This window comes from Schistocerca americana, chromosome 1 (genome assembly GCF_021461395.2).
Source record: "Schistocerca americana isolate TAMUIC-IGC-003095 chromosome 1, iqSchAmer2.1, whole genome shotgun sequence".
Classification (NCBI taxonomy): domain Eukaryota; kingdom Metazoa; phylum Arthropoda; class Insecta; order Orthoptera; family Acrididae; genus Schistocerca; species Schistocerca americana.
In genome coordinates, this window is record NC_060119.1 from 1,060,278,520 (window position 1) to 1,060,299,771 (window position 21,252).

General features: G+C 40.5%; 2 protein-coding genes across 4 annotated transcripts in view; one reads left to right on the plus strand and one right to left on the minus strand.

Moving 5' to 3' along the window:
* LOC124617232 (protein spitz-like) overlaps positions 1-15,895 on the minus strand; it is a 496,434-nt gene extending 480,539 nt beyond the window's left edge. The window contains exon 1 of the mRNA XM_047145249.1: positions 15,631-15,895. The gene's annotated coding sequence lies outside the window, so the exon portion shown is untranslated. The remainder of the gene's footprint in view (positions 1-15,630) is intronic.
* A 325-nt stretch (positions 15,896-16,220) lies between these two features.
* LOC124617258 overlaps positions 16,221-21,252 on the plus strand; it is a 303,970-nt gene continuing 298,938 nt past the window's right edge. For all 3 annotated transcript variants that reach the window (XM_047145250.1, XM_047145253.1, XM_047145251.1), the window contains exon 1: positions 16,221-16,353. In XM_047145250.1, coding sequence (XP_047001206.1) covers positions 16,315-16,353 — 39 coding nt within the window. In that variant the 5' untranslated portion in view covers positions 16,221-16,314. The remainder of the gene's footprint in view (positions 16,354-21,252) is intronic.

Consider the following 21,252-nt stretch of genomic DNA (forward strand, 5'->3'; position numbering starts at 1 on the left):
TTGCCTGGATGTCCAGTCGGAAAGGGCGTTGCCTGCGAAAGGCAAGGTTCATATTTTAGTTCCGGTCCAGAACGTAGTTTCACTTACAACCTGCAGTGCTAAGGACTGCCTTACCTATGAGATGCTAGCAATTTTGCGCCTTAGTTATTTTAGTTCCGGTCCAGAACGTAGTTTCACTTACAACCTGCAGTGCTAAGGACTGCCTTACCTATGAGATGCTAGCAATTTTGCGCCTTATGTAAAATTGAAAATCTTAGCATTTCTGCTTCCACATGTGATGAAATTGGCTATGGCGATAAATCTGGATTTGCTGAGATTGAAGTCCCTCGACGCGTGTTGTGGATTCGTCTTGGGCGCGTGGTACGAATGAGTTTGTAGGAGGTCTTGTTCGTAATTTCCTAACTTCATTGTGCACTAGATTCCAAAGTAATAAAGGTATGGACATGCAACGAACACGTGCAACTCTTAACAGTATGAAGTTAGTTTTATTGGTCTGAAAGTTAGTTTGACCTGTAACTTACTGTAAAAACGTTCGCTCAGACGACAAGAAATACAAGTATGACATAAGCGATTTCTAAGAGGCAGTGAACTTGGGCAAAACAATTCGACGACTACGGCATGTTTCTAATGACAGGTAGTTGTGTAGTCGCCGTAAGTTTCTGCGCAGTCCAGAAAAATCAGTCTGACAGCTCCCCCATGGTACCCCCAGACACCTGAAACAGCTGTTTATATGTCCTCAAGGGGCGGATGAGACTGTATGCATATGAAGTGCTTATCCCACATACGTTTCTACATACAAGCTACAGTGACACAATTTTGTGCGTGACACGTGTTGAAAAAACTGATTTTATGCGGAAAAGTAAATAAATAAACCCGGCCTATTTGGAATTTGTTCTCCAACGAGAACACAGTTCACAGTTTGGTAATAACTAACAGGCATAAGTTCTGAATATGGACTTCATAACAGCATAGCAAACAAAAACCGAGACACTGATATTACAGGTATTCGTCCTGTTTTCACTCATTTATTTATTAGTAACAACGATGGTGCTAAACTGTGACTGCTATGGACGCAAATCAACATTCGTCAAAGCAGAGAATGTTACTTTTCTTGGGCAAATACCACAGTCAACACGAATTTAGAAAGTATCGCTCGCTTGAAACTCAAGATTGACCGTCTCTCATACGATAGCCTGTGAACCATCGATGGAGGACAACGGGCAGATCCCGTATTCCAGTCTGTAGTGCCACACTGGCTTGAAAACTGTTTGATTAATAGAACCCAGTACGTTGCCCTCGACGGCGACAGTTCGTTGGGGCCAAAAGTATGCCGGCCGAAGTGGCCGTGCGGTTAAAGGCGCTGCAGTCTGGAACCGCAAGACCGCTACGGTCGCAGGTTCGAATCCTGCCTCGGGCATGGATGTTTGTGATGTCCTTAGGTTAGTTAGGTTTAACTAGTTCTAAGTTCTAGGGGACTAATGACCTCAGCAGTTGAGTCCCATAGTGCTCAGAGCCATTTTAACCATTTGACAAAAGTATCGTCGAGTGCACCAGGGAAAGAAGAGTGATAGAAGCCCTCTGGTTCCCTGTAAACACAAACAATTTGACCGATAGGGTGAGCAGCAATCTGCGACAATTATCTGACGGCTCTACCGTGGGGGAAAAGTGGCGTCTTTGAGTGACTTTGGGAGGATACAGGGTGATGTGGATAAAATTTACTTTTGGTTTGATGAATGGCATTGCACAAAACGTAGAAAAATTTATGCTGATGCAATGAGTAGCAAAAACTATCCTGTTATGTTCGAGTAACAAGTGGTGTGCTGCTTGACACAGTCACATGGTTTAAATATCTCTGCGTAAAACTGCATAGAGAAATGAAATACGACGAGCACCTAAGGTAGTTTGTAGGGAATGCGAATAGTTGATTTCGGTTTATTGGGAGAATTTTAGAAAAAATGTAGCTCATCTATAAAGATGACTGCGAACAGAACACTTGTGCGATCCGTTCTTGAGTACTGTTCCGAGTGTTTAGGATCTCCGCCACGTCAGATTAAAGGATGACGTGTCAGCAATTCAGAGGCCTGTTGCTGGTTTCGATATCGGTAGGTTCGACCAACACGTGAGTGTTTCAGAAATGCTCCGTGGACTGAAAAAGGAATCCCTAGAGGGAAGAAAACATTCTTTTAGCGAAAACACTGTTGAGAAAGTTTGCGTAAACGGGATTTGCGACAGACTTCAGAACGATCCTCCCACAGCCACGAAAATACAAGTGTTGAACAAAAATATGGAAACACTCTGTGAGAAATGCATACTTGAACATAACTGCCGGTGCTAGCCCCCTTCCGGATGCGCTGTTGTCTTTGACAACGAACGGCACCTGTGCAATGTCCTCAATACGTTTTGGTCAGAACAGTGTTCTGTGTACTGTAGTTGTGTGTGAATTATGTTAGAGCTACGTGAATTCCAACGTAGGCAAATTGTTGATGCTTGTGTGGTGGATGCTTCCGCAATCAAGGTAGTCAAAGTGTTTAGTATTTCAACAGGCACCTATCTCAGATTTATACCGTGTACAGGGAGAGCGGAAAATTATCAGCTAAGTCACGGCGCGCACGAAAAGTGTGTTGAGTGATCGTGGCCCGCCGTCAATCAGGAGGAGTGTGACGAAAAATAAGAAAACAGCTATAGACGTCACTGCAGAACTGAGGGTCGCACTCGCGAACGCTGTCAGTACCAAAAATAAACGAATGGAGCTCCAGAAGCAGGGTATTACAGGGCGAACTGGAATTCTAAAACAACATCTCAGTCATGCAAATGCCCGTAACAGGAAAACGTGCTGCCGAATCCATAAAAATAGGATTAAGGAGCAGTGGAAAAAAGTTATTTGGTCGTATGAGTCTTGTTGCACACTGTTTTCAAGTTCTGCCCTAGTTTAGGTAATACGTGAAGGGGGTTTGGCGATGATCTGGGCAGCCATACCGTGGTATTCCATGGTCCGCATGGTTAACTTGCAAGGTCGCATTGTTGTCGAGGATTACGTGACCATTGTGACTGATCAGGTCCGTCCCATGGTACCATGCTTGTTCTCCAATAGTGATGCTGTGTTCCAAGACGACAGGGTCCATGTCCACCCAGCTCGTATCGTCCAGGATTGGTTATGTGAACACGAGGATGAATAGTCACATTTTTTCTGGACACTGCATTCGCCAGGTCTCAATATTATTGAGCATTTGTGGCCTGCTTTGTAGAAAAGGGTGCGTGATCGCTCTCCGACGTCATAATAGTTACCTGAACCTGCCACTATTTTGCAGAAAAAATGGTATAACATTCTCTTTAAAACCATATGAGACCTCTATTTATCCATTCCGAGACGACTGTAAGCTGTTCTGAATGCCAACCGTTTTCCTATCCCGCATTAGACATGTAATGTGTTTTGTCTTTGGTGTTTCGATATTTTTCTCCAATCCCTGTACACTTCGTCTATGAAATCGTCCAGAAGCTCCATTTGCTAATGGTAAGGTAGTAACTAGCACTGGTACAAAGGATGCACCATCACGCACTGCAATACTGAGACACAGTGTAAATGAGTTTATACAGGGCAAATTTATGTGACCGTGTGGCGATATGTTTATACCTGAAGCGCCAAAGAAAGTGGTATAGGCATGCATATTCAAATACAGAGATATGTGAACAGGCAGAATTCGGCGCTGCGATCGGCAACACTTATATGAGACAACAAGTGCCTGGCGCAGTTGTTAGATCGGTTATTGCTGCTAAAATGGCGGGTTATCAAGATTTAAGTGAGTCTGAACGTGGTGCTATAGTCGGCGAACGAGCGATGGGACACAGCACCTCCGGGGTAGCGATGAAGTGGGAATTTTCCCGTACGACCATTTCACGAGTGTACTGAGAATATCATGAATCCGGTAAAACGTTAAATCTCAAACATCGCTGCGGCCGGAAAAAGAGCCTGCAAGAACGGGACCAACGACGACTGAAGAGAATCGTTCAACGTGACAAAAGTGCAACCCTTCTGCAAACTGAGGCAGATTTTAATGCTGGGTCATTACCAAGTGTCAGGGTGCGAACCATTTAACGAAACATCCTTGATATGGGCTTCGGAGCCAAAGGCCCCCTAGTGTAACCTTGATGACTGCACGACACAAAGCTTTGCGTTTCGCCTGGACCCGTCAACACCGACATTGGGCTGCTGATGACTGGAAACATGTTGCGTGGTCGGGCGAGTCTCGTTTCAAACTGTATCGAGAGGATGGACGGGTAGAGGTATGGAGACAACCTCATGATCCATGGACCCTGCATGTCTGCAGGGGCTGTTCAAGCTGGTGGAGGCTCTGTACTGGTGTGGGGCCATTGCAGTTGGAGTTATGTGCGACCCGTGATACGTCTATATACTACTCTGACAGATGACACGTACGTAACCATCCTGTATGATCACCTGCATCCATTCATGTCCATTGTGCATTCCGAAGGACTTTGACAATTCCAGCAGGACAATGCGACACCCCACACGTCCAGAATTGCTAGAGTGGCTCCAGGAACGCTCTTCTGAGTTTGAACTCTTCCACTGACCACGAGACTTCCCAGACATGAACATTATTGAGCATATCTGGGATGCCTTGCAACGTGCTGTTCAGAAGAGATCTCTACTCCCTCGCACTCTTGCGGATTTATAGACAGCCCTGCAGGATTCATGGCGTCAATGCCCCCCAGCATTACTTCAGACATTAGTCGAGTCCATGCCACGGTTGCGGCACTTCCGAGTGGTCTCGGGGGACCTACACGGTATTAGACAGGCGTTCTAGCTTCTTTGGCTCTTCAGTGAAAGACAAGTACTAGATAAATTCGGTAGTGTGGGAACGTGTCGACACTATCAATTGAATGTACACACAATGGAGCAATTTTCACCTGCAGCTAATATTTACATTTGACAGCCAGCTAGTGGTTCCTGATTATACAGATCTCCAATCTAATGCGCTTATTTTAAAGGAGCCACATTAGGAACCTCTACTAGTACTTGTCAAGTAGAAAATGAGGATGTGCGATTAATATTTTAATTTCCCCGAAGATGGACAAGGAGTTGACATACGGAGCAAGAAAGTAAAAAGAATTTCGTGCTAAAAATATGTCAAAGTACGACAGATCGCTACTCTGTCATGACTCCGAATTCGGTTTTCCGCAACACTTCGGCGTAATATGAAGCCATTTCGCAATGGCGCTGCAGCATGATTGCCAGTTTTTAGCTTATTGTGTCTCAAAGCACCAACGAGAGCCTGTAGCAGATCGTCGGCTAACTTGTGAAGCAGTTATCAACACTATGCGTGACACCATCCTTAGTATCAATAAAAATTACAAGGTGTGGACAAATTTTTATACTTTACCATTTTTCTGAAGCTTTACAATGTTTGTGTTTAAGCAATATATTTTACGATTTTAACACTCCGTGAACATTATATAGACGTATCTAAATTACTAGTTGGCTGTCTTGGGGCACGGTCATTTAGTATAACAAAATTTTGATTTTCAAGCTTTCATAAAACTGTTGACCGAATTTTAAAACTTAAAATGCTGTCATAATCTACTCACTGAGTCGTATAATCTCATGTTAAATAATTAAAGTAAGACTAGTATGATAGTTAGGAACTGGGTATGTGTCTTGAGGCAGCGTAGCTCACGACGTGCAAATTACCCAGAATTAAACATTTTAAAGTAGCAAGGTCGCTGGGTCTCACTGTATGAGCAATAGGAGAGGGTCGATGGTGTTATATTTTGCATCCTTTAGGAAGCTAACAAATCACGTGTTTTATACCTGCGGTCAATGCAAAGAGTATTCGTCACTGTCGGAGTCACACACCTCATACTAATGATGGTGGACATCGGTTCCATACGTAATAAAATTTTTATCACTAATGTCTGTTATATAATGAATATTTCGATCTTAAAATTACCACGGTGGCGAAAATGAGCAACTACGTATCATTTCGCGAACTTGGGTCACATGCACATGGTGACCGTTTCAGCGTAATAGGCTGAAGCGGCATAATACGAGATTCCCCATTTTAATGCTGCCACGCTCGCCAGATTTTCTTTTTTTTTTTCCTATTTTCAAATGCGACCAGCGCTCACACTACTGCGAAAGTTGTGAAGAATTTCGGAAGACTCAAAGTGTTCTAATTTGGCTCATTGCAACTTAGTTTTGCATATGGAACGAGATTCATTAAAGGCGAATTGAAACCTGAGAAGATACCGACTTAACATTAAGGAGGTGAGATCGTTAAAGCAAAATACTACATACGTGCTGCTCAGGGACAGCACATTCAAAAGCAGTTTCTTAAGCTACGTATTTTCTCTTACTGTTATTAGGAGGCTTGTTCGTCTTTATGATCTCCCCACATCTTCGAATGGGTATTGTTATGAATTTCTCTCCTTGTACTGTGTAGACATGTCTACCTCATGGGTTAATCCACCTTCGTGTACCTAGCCAGGTGGCGCAGTGGTTAGCACACTGGACTAGCATTCGGGGAGACGATGGTTCAAACCTGCGTGCGGCCATCCTTATTTAGGTTTTCCACGGTTTCCCTAAATCGCTCTGGGCAAATGCCGGGATGGTTCCTTTGAGAGGGCACGGCTGAATTCCTTCCCCATACTTCCCTAATCCGATGGGACCGATGACCTCACTCTTTGGTTCCCTCCCCAAAATCAGCCAAGCCACTTCGTGTGGGTCTCAGGCCAACGAACAATATTCAAGAACTTATCGGATCAGACTTTCATAAGCGACTCCTACTATGAATCTGGATTTCAAATTTCGTCTGACATGTGCCTTCTTCACAACTGTATCCGATTGGTGGCTTCACTATAATGTGCTCCAGATGGACACCATAGCTTATTTGACACTGGTTAGCAAACGGAATAAACCATAGAACACAAGCGCTCGTAATTATTGTTACTGCCAATTCTTCATTGTTGCTTGAAAAGAGCGGCAATGTCACAAGCGCTTCCACCTCGTCAGTACCTTCCCAACATTAGCGACTGATTGATGTGCTTATGACTGCCACGAAAAAACTCCACGCACTGCTTAGAAAACAGTGGCAGCTTTTCTGAAAGTCGTCATTTTTACGATAGTTTGTAACTTCTTTACCTCTTATAAGGTCAGTAATGCTCACAATATGGGATTAATGATTACTTTTATGCATGATCCAAGCTTTGTTTACTGAGTTAATAATACGAGCATTTATAAACTCGCAGTCTATTGCTATCTCGTATTTAATTTCAGATGTCTGATTTAATAAAGGCAAATGACCCAAATCTGGGAGATAAAATAAGGAAATTACTTGATGAGCTGGAGCAAGAGGAGAATGACAGCAACATTTATGATTCGATAAGTGAAGATGAACCAGATAACATTGAAGAGGATGATACTGACCCTACAGAGAGCGAGAGTGAAGAACGTCAAATTATAATCGTTGGTGCAGACTCTCCAAATTCTGGCGAGAAAGGGAGTCATGCTCAGTTGCTATCAAGAAAGCGACCTAGGATTGTTTCTTCATCTCCCTCGTCACCACTGTCACACGTCATTTCAAATTTAGGTACAAGTTTTTTTTCATCTTTCGATGGTAAGGACTACATCATTCGGCCTCGAAAGATCTCTCTGCAGGGTAAGGATGGACGTCGCTAGTCATCTGTAGTTCCTAAAAGAAGACGGCGTGTACACCTCAAAGAAATATTATTCATCATATTCAGTCCCCTATCAATGGCGCCCCCCCCCCCCCCCCCCCATGAACCATGGACCTTGCCGTTGGTGGGGAGGCTTGCGTGCCTCAGCGATACAGATAGCCGTACCGTAGGTGCAACCACAACGGAGGGGTATCTGTTGAGAGGCCAGACAAACGTGTGGTTCCTGAAGAGGGGCAGCAGCCTTTTCAGTAGTTGCAAGGGCAACAGTCTGGATGATTGACTGATCTGGCCTTGTAACAATAACCAAAACGGCCTTGCTGTGCTGATACTGCGATCGGCTGAAAGCAAGGGGAAACTACAGCCGTAATTTTTCCCGAGGGCATGCAGCTTTACTGTATGATTACATGATGATGGCGTCCTCTTGGGTAAAATATTCCGGAGGTAAAATAGTCCCCCATTCGGATCTCCGGGCGGGGACTACTCAAGAGGATGTCGTTATCAGGAGAAAGAAAACTGGCGTTCTACGGATCGGAGCGTGGAATGTCAGATCCCTTAATCGGGCAGGTAGGTTAGAAAATTTAAAAAGGGAAATGGATAGGTTGAAGTTAGATATAGTGGGAATTAGTGAAGTTCGGTGGCAGGAGGAACAAGACTTCTGGTCAGGTGACTACAGGGTTATAAACACAAAATCAAATAGGGGTAATGCAGTAGTAGGTTTAATAATGAATAGGAAAATAGGAATGCGAGTAAGCTACTACAAACAGGATAGTGAACGCATTATTGTGGCCAAGATAGATACGAAGCCCACACCTACTACAGTAGTACAAGTTTATATGCCAACTAGCTCTGCAGATGACGAAGAAATTGAAGAAATGTATGATGAAATAAAAGAAATTATTCAGATTGTGAAGGGAGACGAAAATTTAATAGTCATGGGTGACTGGAATTCGAGTGTAGGAAAAGGGAGAGAAGGAAACATAGTAGGTGAATACGGATTGGGGGACAGAAATGAAAGAGGAAGCCGCCTGGTAGAATTTTGCACAGAGCACAACATAATCATAACTAACACTTGGTTTAAGAATCATGAAAGAAGGTTGTATACATGGAAGAACCCTGGAGATACTAAAAGGTATCAGATAGATTATATAATGGTAAGACAGAGATTTAGGAACCAGGTTTTAAATTGTAAGACATTTCCGGGGGCAGATGTGGACTCTGACCACAATCTATTGGTTATGACCTGTAGATTAAAACTGAAGAAACTGCAAAAAGGTGGGAATTTAAGGAGATGGGACCTGGATAAACTAAAAGAACCAGAGGTTGTACAGAGATTCAGGGAGAGCATAAGGGAGCAATTGACAGGAATGGGGGAAATAAATACAGTAGAAGAAGAATGGGTAGCTTTGAGGGATGAAGTAGTGAAGGCAGCAGAGGACCAAGCAGGTAAAAAGACGAGGGCTAGTAGAAATCCTTGGGTAACAGAAGAAATATTGAATTTAATTGATGAAAGGAGAAAATATAAAAATGCAGTAAGTGAAACAGGCAAAAAGGAATACAAACGTCTCAAAAATGAGATCGACAGGAAGTGCAAAATGGCTAAGCAGGGATGGCTAGAGGACAAATGTAAGGATGTAGAGGCCTATCTCACTAGAGGTAAGATAGATACCGCCTACAGGAAAATTAAAGAGACCTTTGGAGATAAGAGAACGACTTGTATGAATATCAAGAGCTCAGATGGAAACCCAGTTCTAAGCAAAGAAGGGAAAGCAGAAAGGTGGAAGGAGTATATAGAGGGTCTATACAAGGGCGATGTACTTGAGGACAATATTATGGAAATGGAAGAGGATGTAGATGAAGATGAAATGGGAGATATGATACTGCGTGAAGAGTTTGACAGAGCACTGAAAGACCTGAGTCGAAACAAGGCCCCCGGAGTAGACAATATTCCATTGGAACTACTGACGGCCGTGGGAGAGCCAGTCATGACAAAACTCTACCATCTGGTGAGCAAGATGTATGAGACAGGTGAAATACCCTCAGACTTCAAGAAGAATATAATAATTCCAATCCCAAAGAAAGCAGGTGTTGACAGATGTGAAAATTACCGAACTATCAGTCTAATAAGTCACAGCTGCAAAATACTAACACGAATTCTTTACAGACGAATGGAAAAACTAGTAGAAGCCAACCTCGGGGAAGATCAGTTTGGATTCCGTAGAAACACTGGAACACGTGAGGCAATACTGACCTTACGACTTATCTTAGAAGAAAGATTAAGGAAAGGCAAACCTACGTTTCTAGCATTTGTAGACTTAGGGAAAGCTTTTGACAATGTTGACTGGAATACTCTCTTTCAAATTCTAAAGGTGGCAGGGGTAAAATACAGGGAGCGAAAGGCTATTTACAATTTGTACAGAAACCAGATGGCAGTTATAAGAGTCGCGGGACATGAAAGGGAAGCAGTGGTTGGGAAGGGAGTAAGACAGGGTTGTAGCCTCTCCCCGATGTTGTTCAATCTGGATATTGAGCAAGCAGTAAAGGACACAAAAGAAAAATTCGGAGTATGTATTAAAATTCATGGAGAAGAAATAAAAACTTTGAGGTTCGCCGATGACATTGTAATTCTGTCAGAGACAGCAAAGGACTAGGAAGAGCAGTTGAATGGAATGGACAGTGTCTTGAAAGGAGGATATAAGATGAACATCAACAAAAGCAAAACAATGATAATGGAATGTAGTCCAATTAAGTCCGGTGATGCTGAGGGAATTAGATTAGGAAATGAGGCACTTAAAGTAGTAAAGGAGTTTTGCTATTTGGGGAGCAAAATAACTGATGATGGTCGAAGTAGAGAGGATATAAAATGTAGGCTGGCAATGGCAAGGAAAGCGTTTCTGAAGAAGAGAAATTTGTTAACATCCAGTATTGATTTAAGTGTCAGGAAGTCGTTTCTGAAAGTATTTGTATGGAGTGTAGCCATGTATGGAAGTGAAACATGGACGATAAATAGTTTGGACAAGAAGAGAATAGAAGCTTTCGAAATGTGGTGCTACAGAAGAATGCTGAAGATTAGATGGGTAGATCACATAACTAATGAGGAAGTATTGAATAGGATTGGGGAGAAGAGAAGTTTGTGGCACAATTTGACCAGAAGAAGGGATCGGTTGGTAGGACATGTTCTGAGGCATCAAGGGATCACCAATTTAGTATTGGAGTGCAGTGTGGAGGGTAAAAATCGTAGAGGGAGACCAAGAGATGAATACACTAAGCAGATTCAGAAGGATGTAGGTTGCAGTAGGTACTGGGAGATGAAAAAGCTTGCACAGGATAGAGTAGCATGGAGAGCTGCATCAAACCAGTCTCAGGACTGAAGACCACAACAACAACAACAATCAATGGCGCTACAAATGTCGCTACGCCGTTAGAAATATTTTCTTTATTTTTCACAATGTCTAGTTACAATTAATAGTAAATCACACGAACGATGAAGTAATGAGGAAAATATCAAAATCCAAAGAGCACTCAAAAGTACAACTTTCACCGAAGAATTAAAAGCTTTAATTGGTATCCTGATCTTGACAGCAGCTCTGAAGAATAACCATTTATCAACTCGTGAATTATTTGACAGTAATTTATGTAGCCCTAGATATAAAGCAGCCGTGAGTTCCGAGCGATTTGAGTTTTTAATTTCCTGTCTGAGGTTTGATGATAAGTTTACTCGTGAGGAACGAAAGCAGTTAGATCCATTTGCTGCTGTCAGGGAATTATGGGATGAATTTGTTATCAATTGCCGTAACTATTACAGACCAGGCTCATTTATCACAGTGGACAAACAACTCCTTGCTTTTCGTAGTAGATGTCCGTTAGGTATGTTCGTAGCCAACAAGCCCGCTAAATATGGGAGTAAAATTGTCATGGCGTGTGACGCAGGAACAAAATATATGGTTGATGCTTCCCCATATCTCGGCAAAGGCACATATACTAACGGTCTGCCGCTTGGAGAATACTACGTGAAGGAGCTCTCAAAAACAATGAGAGGACCTAACCGAAATGTTACAGTTGATACCTAGTTCACAAGTTAGCCGACGATCTGCTATAGGCTCTCGTTGGTGCTTTGAGACACAATAAGTTAAAAATACTTCCAGAACTATTTATAACCAAAAAGAGAGAGATAAGAACATCTGTGTTTATCTTTGACAAGGAAATGACTCTTGCCTCATATAAACATAAGGCAAATAAAATAGTCCTTCTGCTATCGGCTATGTACGACCCAGCTGGAATAGATGAAGGAACTGAGAAACCTAAGATGATTCATTACTACGACGACACAAAAGGTGGCGTCGATCCATTTAGACCAGATGTCGAGCAACATTTCTTGCAACCGGAAGACTAAACGCTGGCCTTTATGTGTCTTTTACGGAATTCTGAACATTGTGTATGTTAATATGTGGATAATCTACGTTCACAACGCCATCCATGAAAAGGAGAATGTCCTAAGGAGGAAACACTTCCTAATACGACTGAGTGAAGAGCTACTCTCACCATGGATGCAAAGCAGGCTACACAAACCAAGAATATCAAATGACCTGTGCCTCACTACACAGTCTGTCCTTGGAATCGAGCCCCATCGTGAGAACAAACTATCTGCCGCATATGTCCATCGAAAAAGAGAAGAATGACAACAACGTTTTGTGCTGTTTGTTGCAAGGCGTTTTGCAAAGAGCATCGAGCGCAATTATTCACTAATTGTTAGAAAAAAAATGTTCTCATTGTTATCAAAGGCTATTGTTTCTGTGATTATAGACTGTGGCCTTATTGTTTATGAGTGATAATTAATTTATAGTAAAATGTGTTAACAAATTTTGCTTACTTTTTGTAACATCAAATAATTGCGTTTCACTGTCGAGCTTGTGGACGAAGCCTTCGACATGGAAGGTTTTATAATAAAATCTTACATTTGTAGAAAGTCATTGATATGATACCAATCTCACAAAGGATTCACAGACGAATTGGAGAATTTAATTCTGAAGCATTGTAACGCTGTTACCAAAGCCCAAGCAATGTTTCGAGATCCTAGATAAAGCTGTGAGAATGTTGGTCTGATCACAATAATGTTTTAATTGGCAGGCAGGCATGCAGGACGGAAGGAAGATTTGAGTTGACGTCCCGTCGACAACGATCACTGGGGACGGACTTATTAGGCAGAGTCCTACTGGACGGAGGAAAGCGGGGGGGAGGGGGGATGCCCTTTACTTCTTCCAATCTTACAGCAGTCTTATACATTGCAGTCCGAACCACAATGAAACTTAGCATTTTGGGTCATAAACTGATACGTGACACAAAAATCTTACAAATATAACTCGGATCGAACCCTGTGCGTTTCAATATGGAATCCGCCTTTTATCCATTAACCAATAGGCCCTAAAATGGCAATGCCTATTCGCAACAATGAAGACATCAGATAGCGTGCGGTGTTTCGGCCGGCACACTGGAAGCTTTTCCCATTACACTTCTCCTTGAGGTATTGACAGCGTGTCTTGTTAATGTTCGGTATTGCTAACCAAATGAGCATATGCGGTTGAGATAAAAGAGGAGGGTGGGACTCTGTTATCAACGCACATCGTGGTCGCGCAAACTCACCGAAAGAAGTATCGTAAATGTTTCGGAGGATGCTCATATCGACTAGAGGGATCAAATACAATATAATGTTATGTAAGATTACGGAATATTTGGGAATGTAGCATAGCGTAAATATCGAGGACAATCAGGAGGTCAAAAATTTCGAACTTTCTTCCAACTGTCAACCACACCAAAAAAAACTTTCTCGTCTCCAGTTAGGTGATTTCCAGTCTTCGTGCCACAGCTGAGGCAGCAGCAAAGATTGTTTCTATCAGATGCTATTGCAATAGCGTTAAAAACCTTCGTCTTCTGATAGGTGTCCTGAGATAGCATTTCGAATTCATTTTGCTTATCCAGTTTCAGATTTTCTTGCAGTTTTTATACATAAACGCAGCAATACGTTAAAGAAAGGAAAAGGAAGATTAGGGTTTACCATCCCATAGACGACTAGGTTATTAGTGACATCAGGTTTACGTCAGGACGCTTTCTTTAAAAATTTCTACCATCTACAAAAACTCTTTGTAATGGAACTACAAGAGTTTAAGCCTTTTTACATTTTTTAAAATTAAAGTTTTGAAAATGGCTGCGTGGTCAGCGACCGTTTACAAAGTAAATTTACAGCAATAAGAGCCCTCGGTCGCAAATAAGAAGTCTTTCGACCTAAGTTTTACTTCTGATGAAGGCACTCATAGTGGTGCCGAGACCTAGGTCAAAAGACTTCTTTGCGACCAAGGGCTGTCATTGTTTTAATTTTACTTAAAATATTCTGGGCTCCTATGCCGTGGTCAAATTAATTTCTTGGAGAAAAACAACGTTTCCTTCAACGGTGTCGTGATTTCTATGAATGCCATATGCACAGGGTCTTCCTATATATTCTCCCCCCCCCCCCCCCCCCCCGATGAGAATGAACATTATTTTTTCAAAAAATCATTCCACCATGGAATAAATGCGAGGAACATCTAAATAAGAGTGACGTTTCCGGCCGTGAAAGCTTATGAATTACAGTTCAAGGCTTCGTTTCGAAGACTGGTAACGCTGCATTAATGGTGAAATTGTTTCTGGTGTCGTCGAAGAGCCATATTCCGATTATTTTGGCGTAAAAATTTATCAACGACTGGTCGATGCAATCGTCAATTTTCTCACTGAAGACTGCCACTAGTATAAAGTGGTCATTTTTTGAGCAAGTAGATTTCCTGGAAGCCTTGCAGATAATGCAGCATACGCCGTACGATGTTTCTCGAGTTACAAATGGAGCCAAAACACAACACACATATTATTTAAGAAAAATGTTCCATAACTGTTAGACATTAGCATACATGGCATTACTAGAGCTACTCAATTACTGTCTCAGGAGTCAGTGAATAATCTTTCACGGCTAAATCATTATGAAGGGAAAGATGACATGCAGAAAAATATCTACTTCCGCTACATTAGATATGAAGGATATGCTGTAATGGGAATTCATTTGGTGGTTCTAAGAGCTGCAGTGTACCTGTTCAGCGTTCCACGAAACATGACACAGACCATATTACCAGAAGCCCAGAGTATTGGGGTATTTTGGTCCGACAGGTGGAATTTGGGTGGGAGTTTTCTTTCCATTTATGGAGGTTTTACACCATATACTTTTTTTGCACGATATATACAGAACAAAACCCTTCGCGGTGTGAAACTCCACAATATTAAAAGTAAACTGTAACATGACAAAATGCAAATTAAATTTCATTCATTTATTTTCTCTTTGTAAATAACAACTGCCAATGTTGGAGTGGTTGCCACAGATAACCCACGCGGCTAGCTAATCAGTTCCACTGAGAACAGTTCGAGCAGACTAATTCAAAAATTCGTGACTCTTCATTTTGAAGCTTCCTCAGGCAGCACCACAACACATATCGCGGATTGTTGTAGCAAATGCAAATGCTTGAAATTCGCTAGCGTCAAAGACATTACCATGAGTAAATCATGATAAGGTATAACAAACTTTTGAATATTTTAGATATCTCGTGCTGTGGAGATAATAAATATTGCCGTACGCATTCGAATCTTTACGGTTCATATTTTAGTTCACTTGCCATACACAATCAAGGAGAGCCTAGTGCTGCTCTGCCACACCCCCTTTCTTACCAACTCCTCGCTGTATTTGTAAGTGTACGTTAATACTAACTGTGATACCAGATCATTTCTCATTTTTGGGACAAACAACAAAATACACTTGTTAAGTGATAGAAAGCGTCCAACCGCATATAATATACCTGAAAGTATCTTGAGTCATTTACTACACTCAGCTCTCAGTTATTGAATATAATACATCCATCTACGTCGACTTACCTTGAAGCTTCTAATTTCACAGTGCAGCTCGGAAATAGTTAAGTTTATTTCGAAACTCGTTTGTTTTACTTTTCGAATTCGTTAAATCGAAATGTTGCACGCGCCGTGAAATACGGGGATGTATTTTATAATGTGTGGGTTATTACACAAAAGACAGATATTCGAATAAAACGACGCGTAGTGCCAAATACAACAAACAGAATTTTATAATAAACAAAACATAACCCACACACATTCGCTTCCGCAGGGAAACGTCAGTCGTCACTCCTCCGTGAACGGAAATAAAGACATACGAATAACAAATCCAAAGATCTTCGCCCAACACTCAACTCTGCCAACCGACCGACCAGAGCGTTTGGCGAACGTTGGGACTTTGTGTTTACTTACATACGTGTGTTACATGAACCTAAATAACCCTTGGTTAAACTGTACGCCAGCGAATAAGTTCCCGTGCGTATACTGATAAATTTAATTTTTCTGTAAATAACTGTTAAAGAATACCTTGACTTGTCCTTGTATTGATTGTACAATCGATTTAAAAGTTTAATATCTTTCCTTCGCTTTGGCTTTAGGGATTTTCGAAATGGAGTTGTTGAGTGTAGGTGACTTTATGCCGGTTTTAAGGAATTACGTTTTGTCATTATAGATACACACATTTTCACGTTGTAATTACTGCTGCCGAAAATGGATGGATTGCAGGAACCAATATGCGCAGGTTGCGAGGTAAGTCAGTTAAAACATGAAGCTTTAGGTTATGATGCGTTCAAGTCACGGAGAAAATGTACACAATCTTGTCACCATAGAGATATGATTATTTTGTCTACAGAAATACTATTATAACAATGAAATTAGAACGTTTATAACCTCGTGTTGTTCTTTGTTATTAAAATAATATCGATATGCTTTTTGTAATTGATATTGTATGAAGTAAATTAAAAAAAGTAACTTCGAGTATTACTGAAGTCGTTCGGTAGTGCGTGTTGTAATTCTTGTGATCTTTGTGTGTGCACATATACCCAATTAAGCCAGAATGTTGTACTTTTCGCGTGAGCAACAATGTTATCTAATTTTAGTGTTGACACATAGTAGGCCTAAGTACTTTTTTAGTTGAGGGCTTATTAGTTTCTGTTGTTATCTTCATTAGATTTGAAACAATTTAATGTAGTGTTTTCATCAACACATCTGGCATACGAGTTTTTAGTGGCAGATGATATTTTTTTCCTGTGCCACGAAATGCTTATAAATAGAAGGTATTATGTTGATGTTAGAGCCAAAATTGCCACATATTTCCTCGCCAATCATCATGAACGTTCACTTCAGAGGTGATTTTTCTATTGATGCTATGCTTCAACAAGCAATAGGCACATAACAAAGCTTAAGAGAAACAATCTCAAACATTTACACTGTGGTGCTGATTTGATTTGCTTACTTATCCAGAAGTCATCTCTCAGTGGTCCAGCATTTGTCAACACAATACAATGAAAATAAATAGCTCAGAATACACACACACACACACACACACACACACACACAATTTATGATTATGCTCTTATGTTGACTGGACAGGTCCTTGATGAAGGATCCATCCTAGCATTTGCCCAACATCATTTGGGACAACCTAAATCAGGATGACTGGAAAGAATAAACTCCATCCACCTGAATATAATGACAGTGTTTTAACAACTGAACTGCCTTATTTAGTTGGTCCATAATGTACAATGTTTTTTGTTTACAAGCAGTATTGTGCAGATACGGAACTGTCATAGAGTTCAACTGCATCCATTATTAATAAATTAACTTCAAATATATAACATAGCTTTAAACATTTATCACTGCATAAACTGAGGACCCCCGCTTGTAACTTCCTGACCATGAACATGCTATTATACCCTTTGCACTGATACCAGTCTGTTCAAAACAGTGACGCCGGGCCCGTAAACATGCAACTATACCCCATTCATGTCTTCCCTGTAGTTGTCGTGAAAAATAGTCAGCATTCCTCCATAAGGAGATACTGATCTCTGGAAAATGACAAGACGTTACTATCATGTATTGTGGATCTTGGCACTTGATTTCTTGTGTAAGCATTACATTATGATCGTTTATTATAATGTGACAGTTTGTTGTAGTGGACCCTTTTATTATAAATACTGATTCCTCCAACTAATATTTCATTGTGTAGTTTGAATTACGTATTAAGAACATTTTAGTTACATTTTTAAAGAACTTTAGTGTAGCAGCTATATTCATCTCCTAGGACAGTTTATTATACAGTTCTATTTTCTAATGGAAAATGTTAATATGAGCTTTTTGTTGCCATTTCCTTGGTATGTGTAAGTTGAAACAGACCCTTGTTCTATTATTACGTGTGCAACTATTAGTGAAATAGATACTTCATAAAATTTTCCCTGATTTTCGTGATGAATTGGTAGATGTACTCATTTGGTGCACTAAGGATACCCATTTTTAAAAAGTTCCTTACAGAGAGTCTGACTTTCTTTACAGAGAGTCTGTCTACATTTCTAGTTAATATTTTTATGGCCGTTTTCTGCAGTTTAAAAATTGTGTCCATGTTTTGTCTCTGATCCTCAGAAAAGAATCCTGTAACTAAGAGTAGAGTGTTCATAGCATGATCTGTCACTACAAGACATTGGCTGTTGCAGACGGATGCTAGAACACGTAAGAGCATAAGATGCTGGAAACATTCTTTTTGACAGTAGCTTTTTTGTGTGTTCCTTCCATGTAAATGACACTCAGTACTCATTCCTAGAGACATTGTGTTTATTACACAATGTATATAACTGTCAGCTATGCTTAACGCAACAATTATTTTCTCTTGTTTAAGTGCATACTGTTTTCTTGGTGTTGGTGTTAATTTATTATGTACTGCTCAGTTGGTCTCAAGAGGAATATTGGATACTACTTGTAGGCTTTGACCAATGGTCTGATGTTAGTGGTTGTCATGATGTCACCTTTTTGTGTGTATTTTCATAGTTTGAGTATTAGTGGATGAAGCCAATGAACGTTGAAGCGAAGAAACTTAATAGTGGTGAAAGACTGATGTGTAGCTTAGACCGAGGACTAGATTAGACTGGAAGGTAACTTGTTGGGAGCTGGCAAAGCCAACAAATGGTTGTGCTGACAGACTGATCTGTAGTTTACACATGTGGAAACAGTGCGACTCACATCACATTACTACGTTGTTACAACATTTGTCGCATGTTTCCAACGCCACTGCTCAAAGCTGATGCCAGTATCAAATATTCCTCCCCATTCCCCAATGGAAAATGTCCTTGAGGGTTTCATTTGCTTTATCTAATAGGAGTGGTGTGACTGACTAAGGTGCTGCTGTCATCAGTGAAGAGAACTTCTCCTTCACATCGTATATTGTCCTGAAAGACATTAGACTGATATATATTCAGAGAAAATTAGACCCAATATGCTAACCTTATGGACAGCTATGTTTATATGTTTCTTGTATGACAATTATTTACTAAAATTTGTTGCCGGCACATGTGAACTATCTCCCAACTTTAACATTGTTTTCTCAGTGAGACTGGAACCAATCATTCGCTGTTCTCCTTACATCTAGCGTTCAAAGCTTCGTTAGTAGTTTTTTTATAGCTTACAGTGTCAAAAGCCTGTAGCAAGTTTAAGAATGACTGTAACACAGCCATCCTTGTTAAGAGTTTCAAGTAACACTTGCCATTACCTCTGTAATTGCCAATATTGTACTCGTGGGGCGGGGGGAATCATCATCGTTGTGCTTGCTCTGTAAGTCATTGTAGGTGCTACATTTGTGTTACGAATTTTTTTTTTTTTTTGCAGTACCAGAGGAATGGTCATATATCTGTGTATCGTAGGTATACACATACCCAAAATTGTTGTTAATACACATGTTTAATTGTGGCATACAAAGCCAGGTACATGTTGCTATTATTTGTTTCGTATGATTAGATAAGTTATGGTGACATATTTGTTGTTTTCATTGGCAATTTACATTGTTCACAGATGATGTTGGTTTGTCGTTGCATTAACACATTTTAGACACAGCATCAACTGTAACTTACAGTAATGGTTGTTAGCTTTGACCCGTGATGTAACCATTTTATGTGTGATGGTTGTGTGGTGTATTTGAACTGGATCGTTTGTTAAGAGAGCATTTTAGTTTATGTGGTGGTGCTCTCTAGTGTTGAGTGTTGATGTTTTTAAATTGTTTTTGAGTGTTGCTAGTGAGTCATTGCATGGGTGAAGTGCTATTACTAGGATTTGTATTAGAATTGTGTGTTTGTTGTTATGTTAGTGAATTTTTTTAACGTGTGGGGTTTTTGGCTACAGATTTGTTTTCAACCTTTGAATTATTAGTTTGATGGTATGTTCATACCAGCAGGTCATTGTATACCGCAATGGAGTACCTAAAAATAGGCCCCCAAGGCTTGAAATGCATTGTGCATTGATATAAAATTGTGACTGAAGGTGATTGTTCTTTCTGCTTTCTTTGTTTGGGTCATGTAAGGACCATGCACCAGTTTCAATGCTTCCTTCTTTGTTATTCTTTCTTTTTTCCTCCAGTATTCTTTCGTCTTTTCACTATGTATTCTTCTTCTCTCCTAAGACCATTTTGACCCTGTCTTCTTATCCCTCTTGCTGTGGAATCCTTCCATGTTTAACACTTTCCTCTCAAAACTCTCTCTTTCTGTTGTGTCTTTTCCACTTATGTTGTTTCTTTCCAAATCTTTCCTAACTTCTTGTATCCAGGCTGTTGTTGACTTCTTGTCCCAAAGATATTTGAAAATCCGTTTGGTTAACCTGTTGCTCTTCATTCTGTATAAGTGTCCAAAAATTAGCAGTCACCTCGTTCGTAGTGTTTCATTTATGTTTTTTATGTTGCGATAAACTTCTTCATTGCTTCTTAATTTCCATACCTCTGTATTTTTTGGTGGTCCAAGTATTTTTCGAAAGATTTTTCTTTCTAGGACTTCAAGTTTGTGTAATTTGTAGTTCTTTAGTTTACTTTCTTGATTGTAGCATGTGTGGTACATGTGTTTACGTACATAATTGTGTGTTCTTTGTATATCAAAATTGATGTTAGTGTAATTTTTATGATTTATTGTGTATTGTTGTTAGTCAAAAGTAATAATGATTATTGTCATTAATGGGTATCGTGGAGTTCGTTCTATCTATTTTACTTACGTTCAGCCTTTGATAACAGCTGCATAAGCAATTTGTGGTTAGTTGGTATTGTGGAATTTTTCTGAGCTGTTACTGAGTCGAAGGTTTCGAAACTGGATTTTTGGAGCTACATGTCATATTATGGACTTCATTTGAGGTAGGTCTAATGAAATTACCAATACCGGTTGTTGATTTTTATGGTATTGCAGACTTGGTTTGAGCTATGTAGGTGAACAGAAATTACCATCTTGATTTTTGGAGCAGTGTGTGGTGCCATGGTATCGTGGACTTTGTTGGAGCTGTGTAAGTCAACTGAAATTATCGATTTTGACTTTTGGAGCAATGTCTGATTCCATGGTAGTGTGGGCTGTTTTTTGAGCTATGTATGTCAGCTGGAATTTCTGATACCATTGTTTTGCACATTAATTTGTTTCCTGGTATCTTATTGTT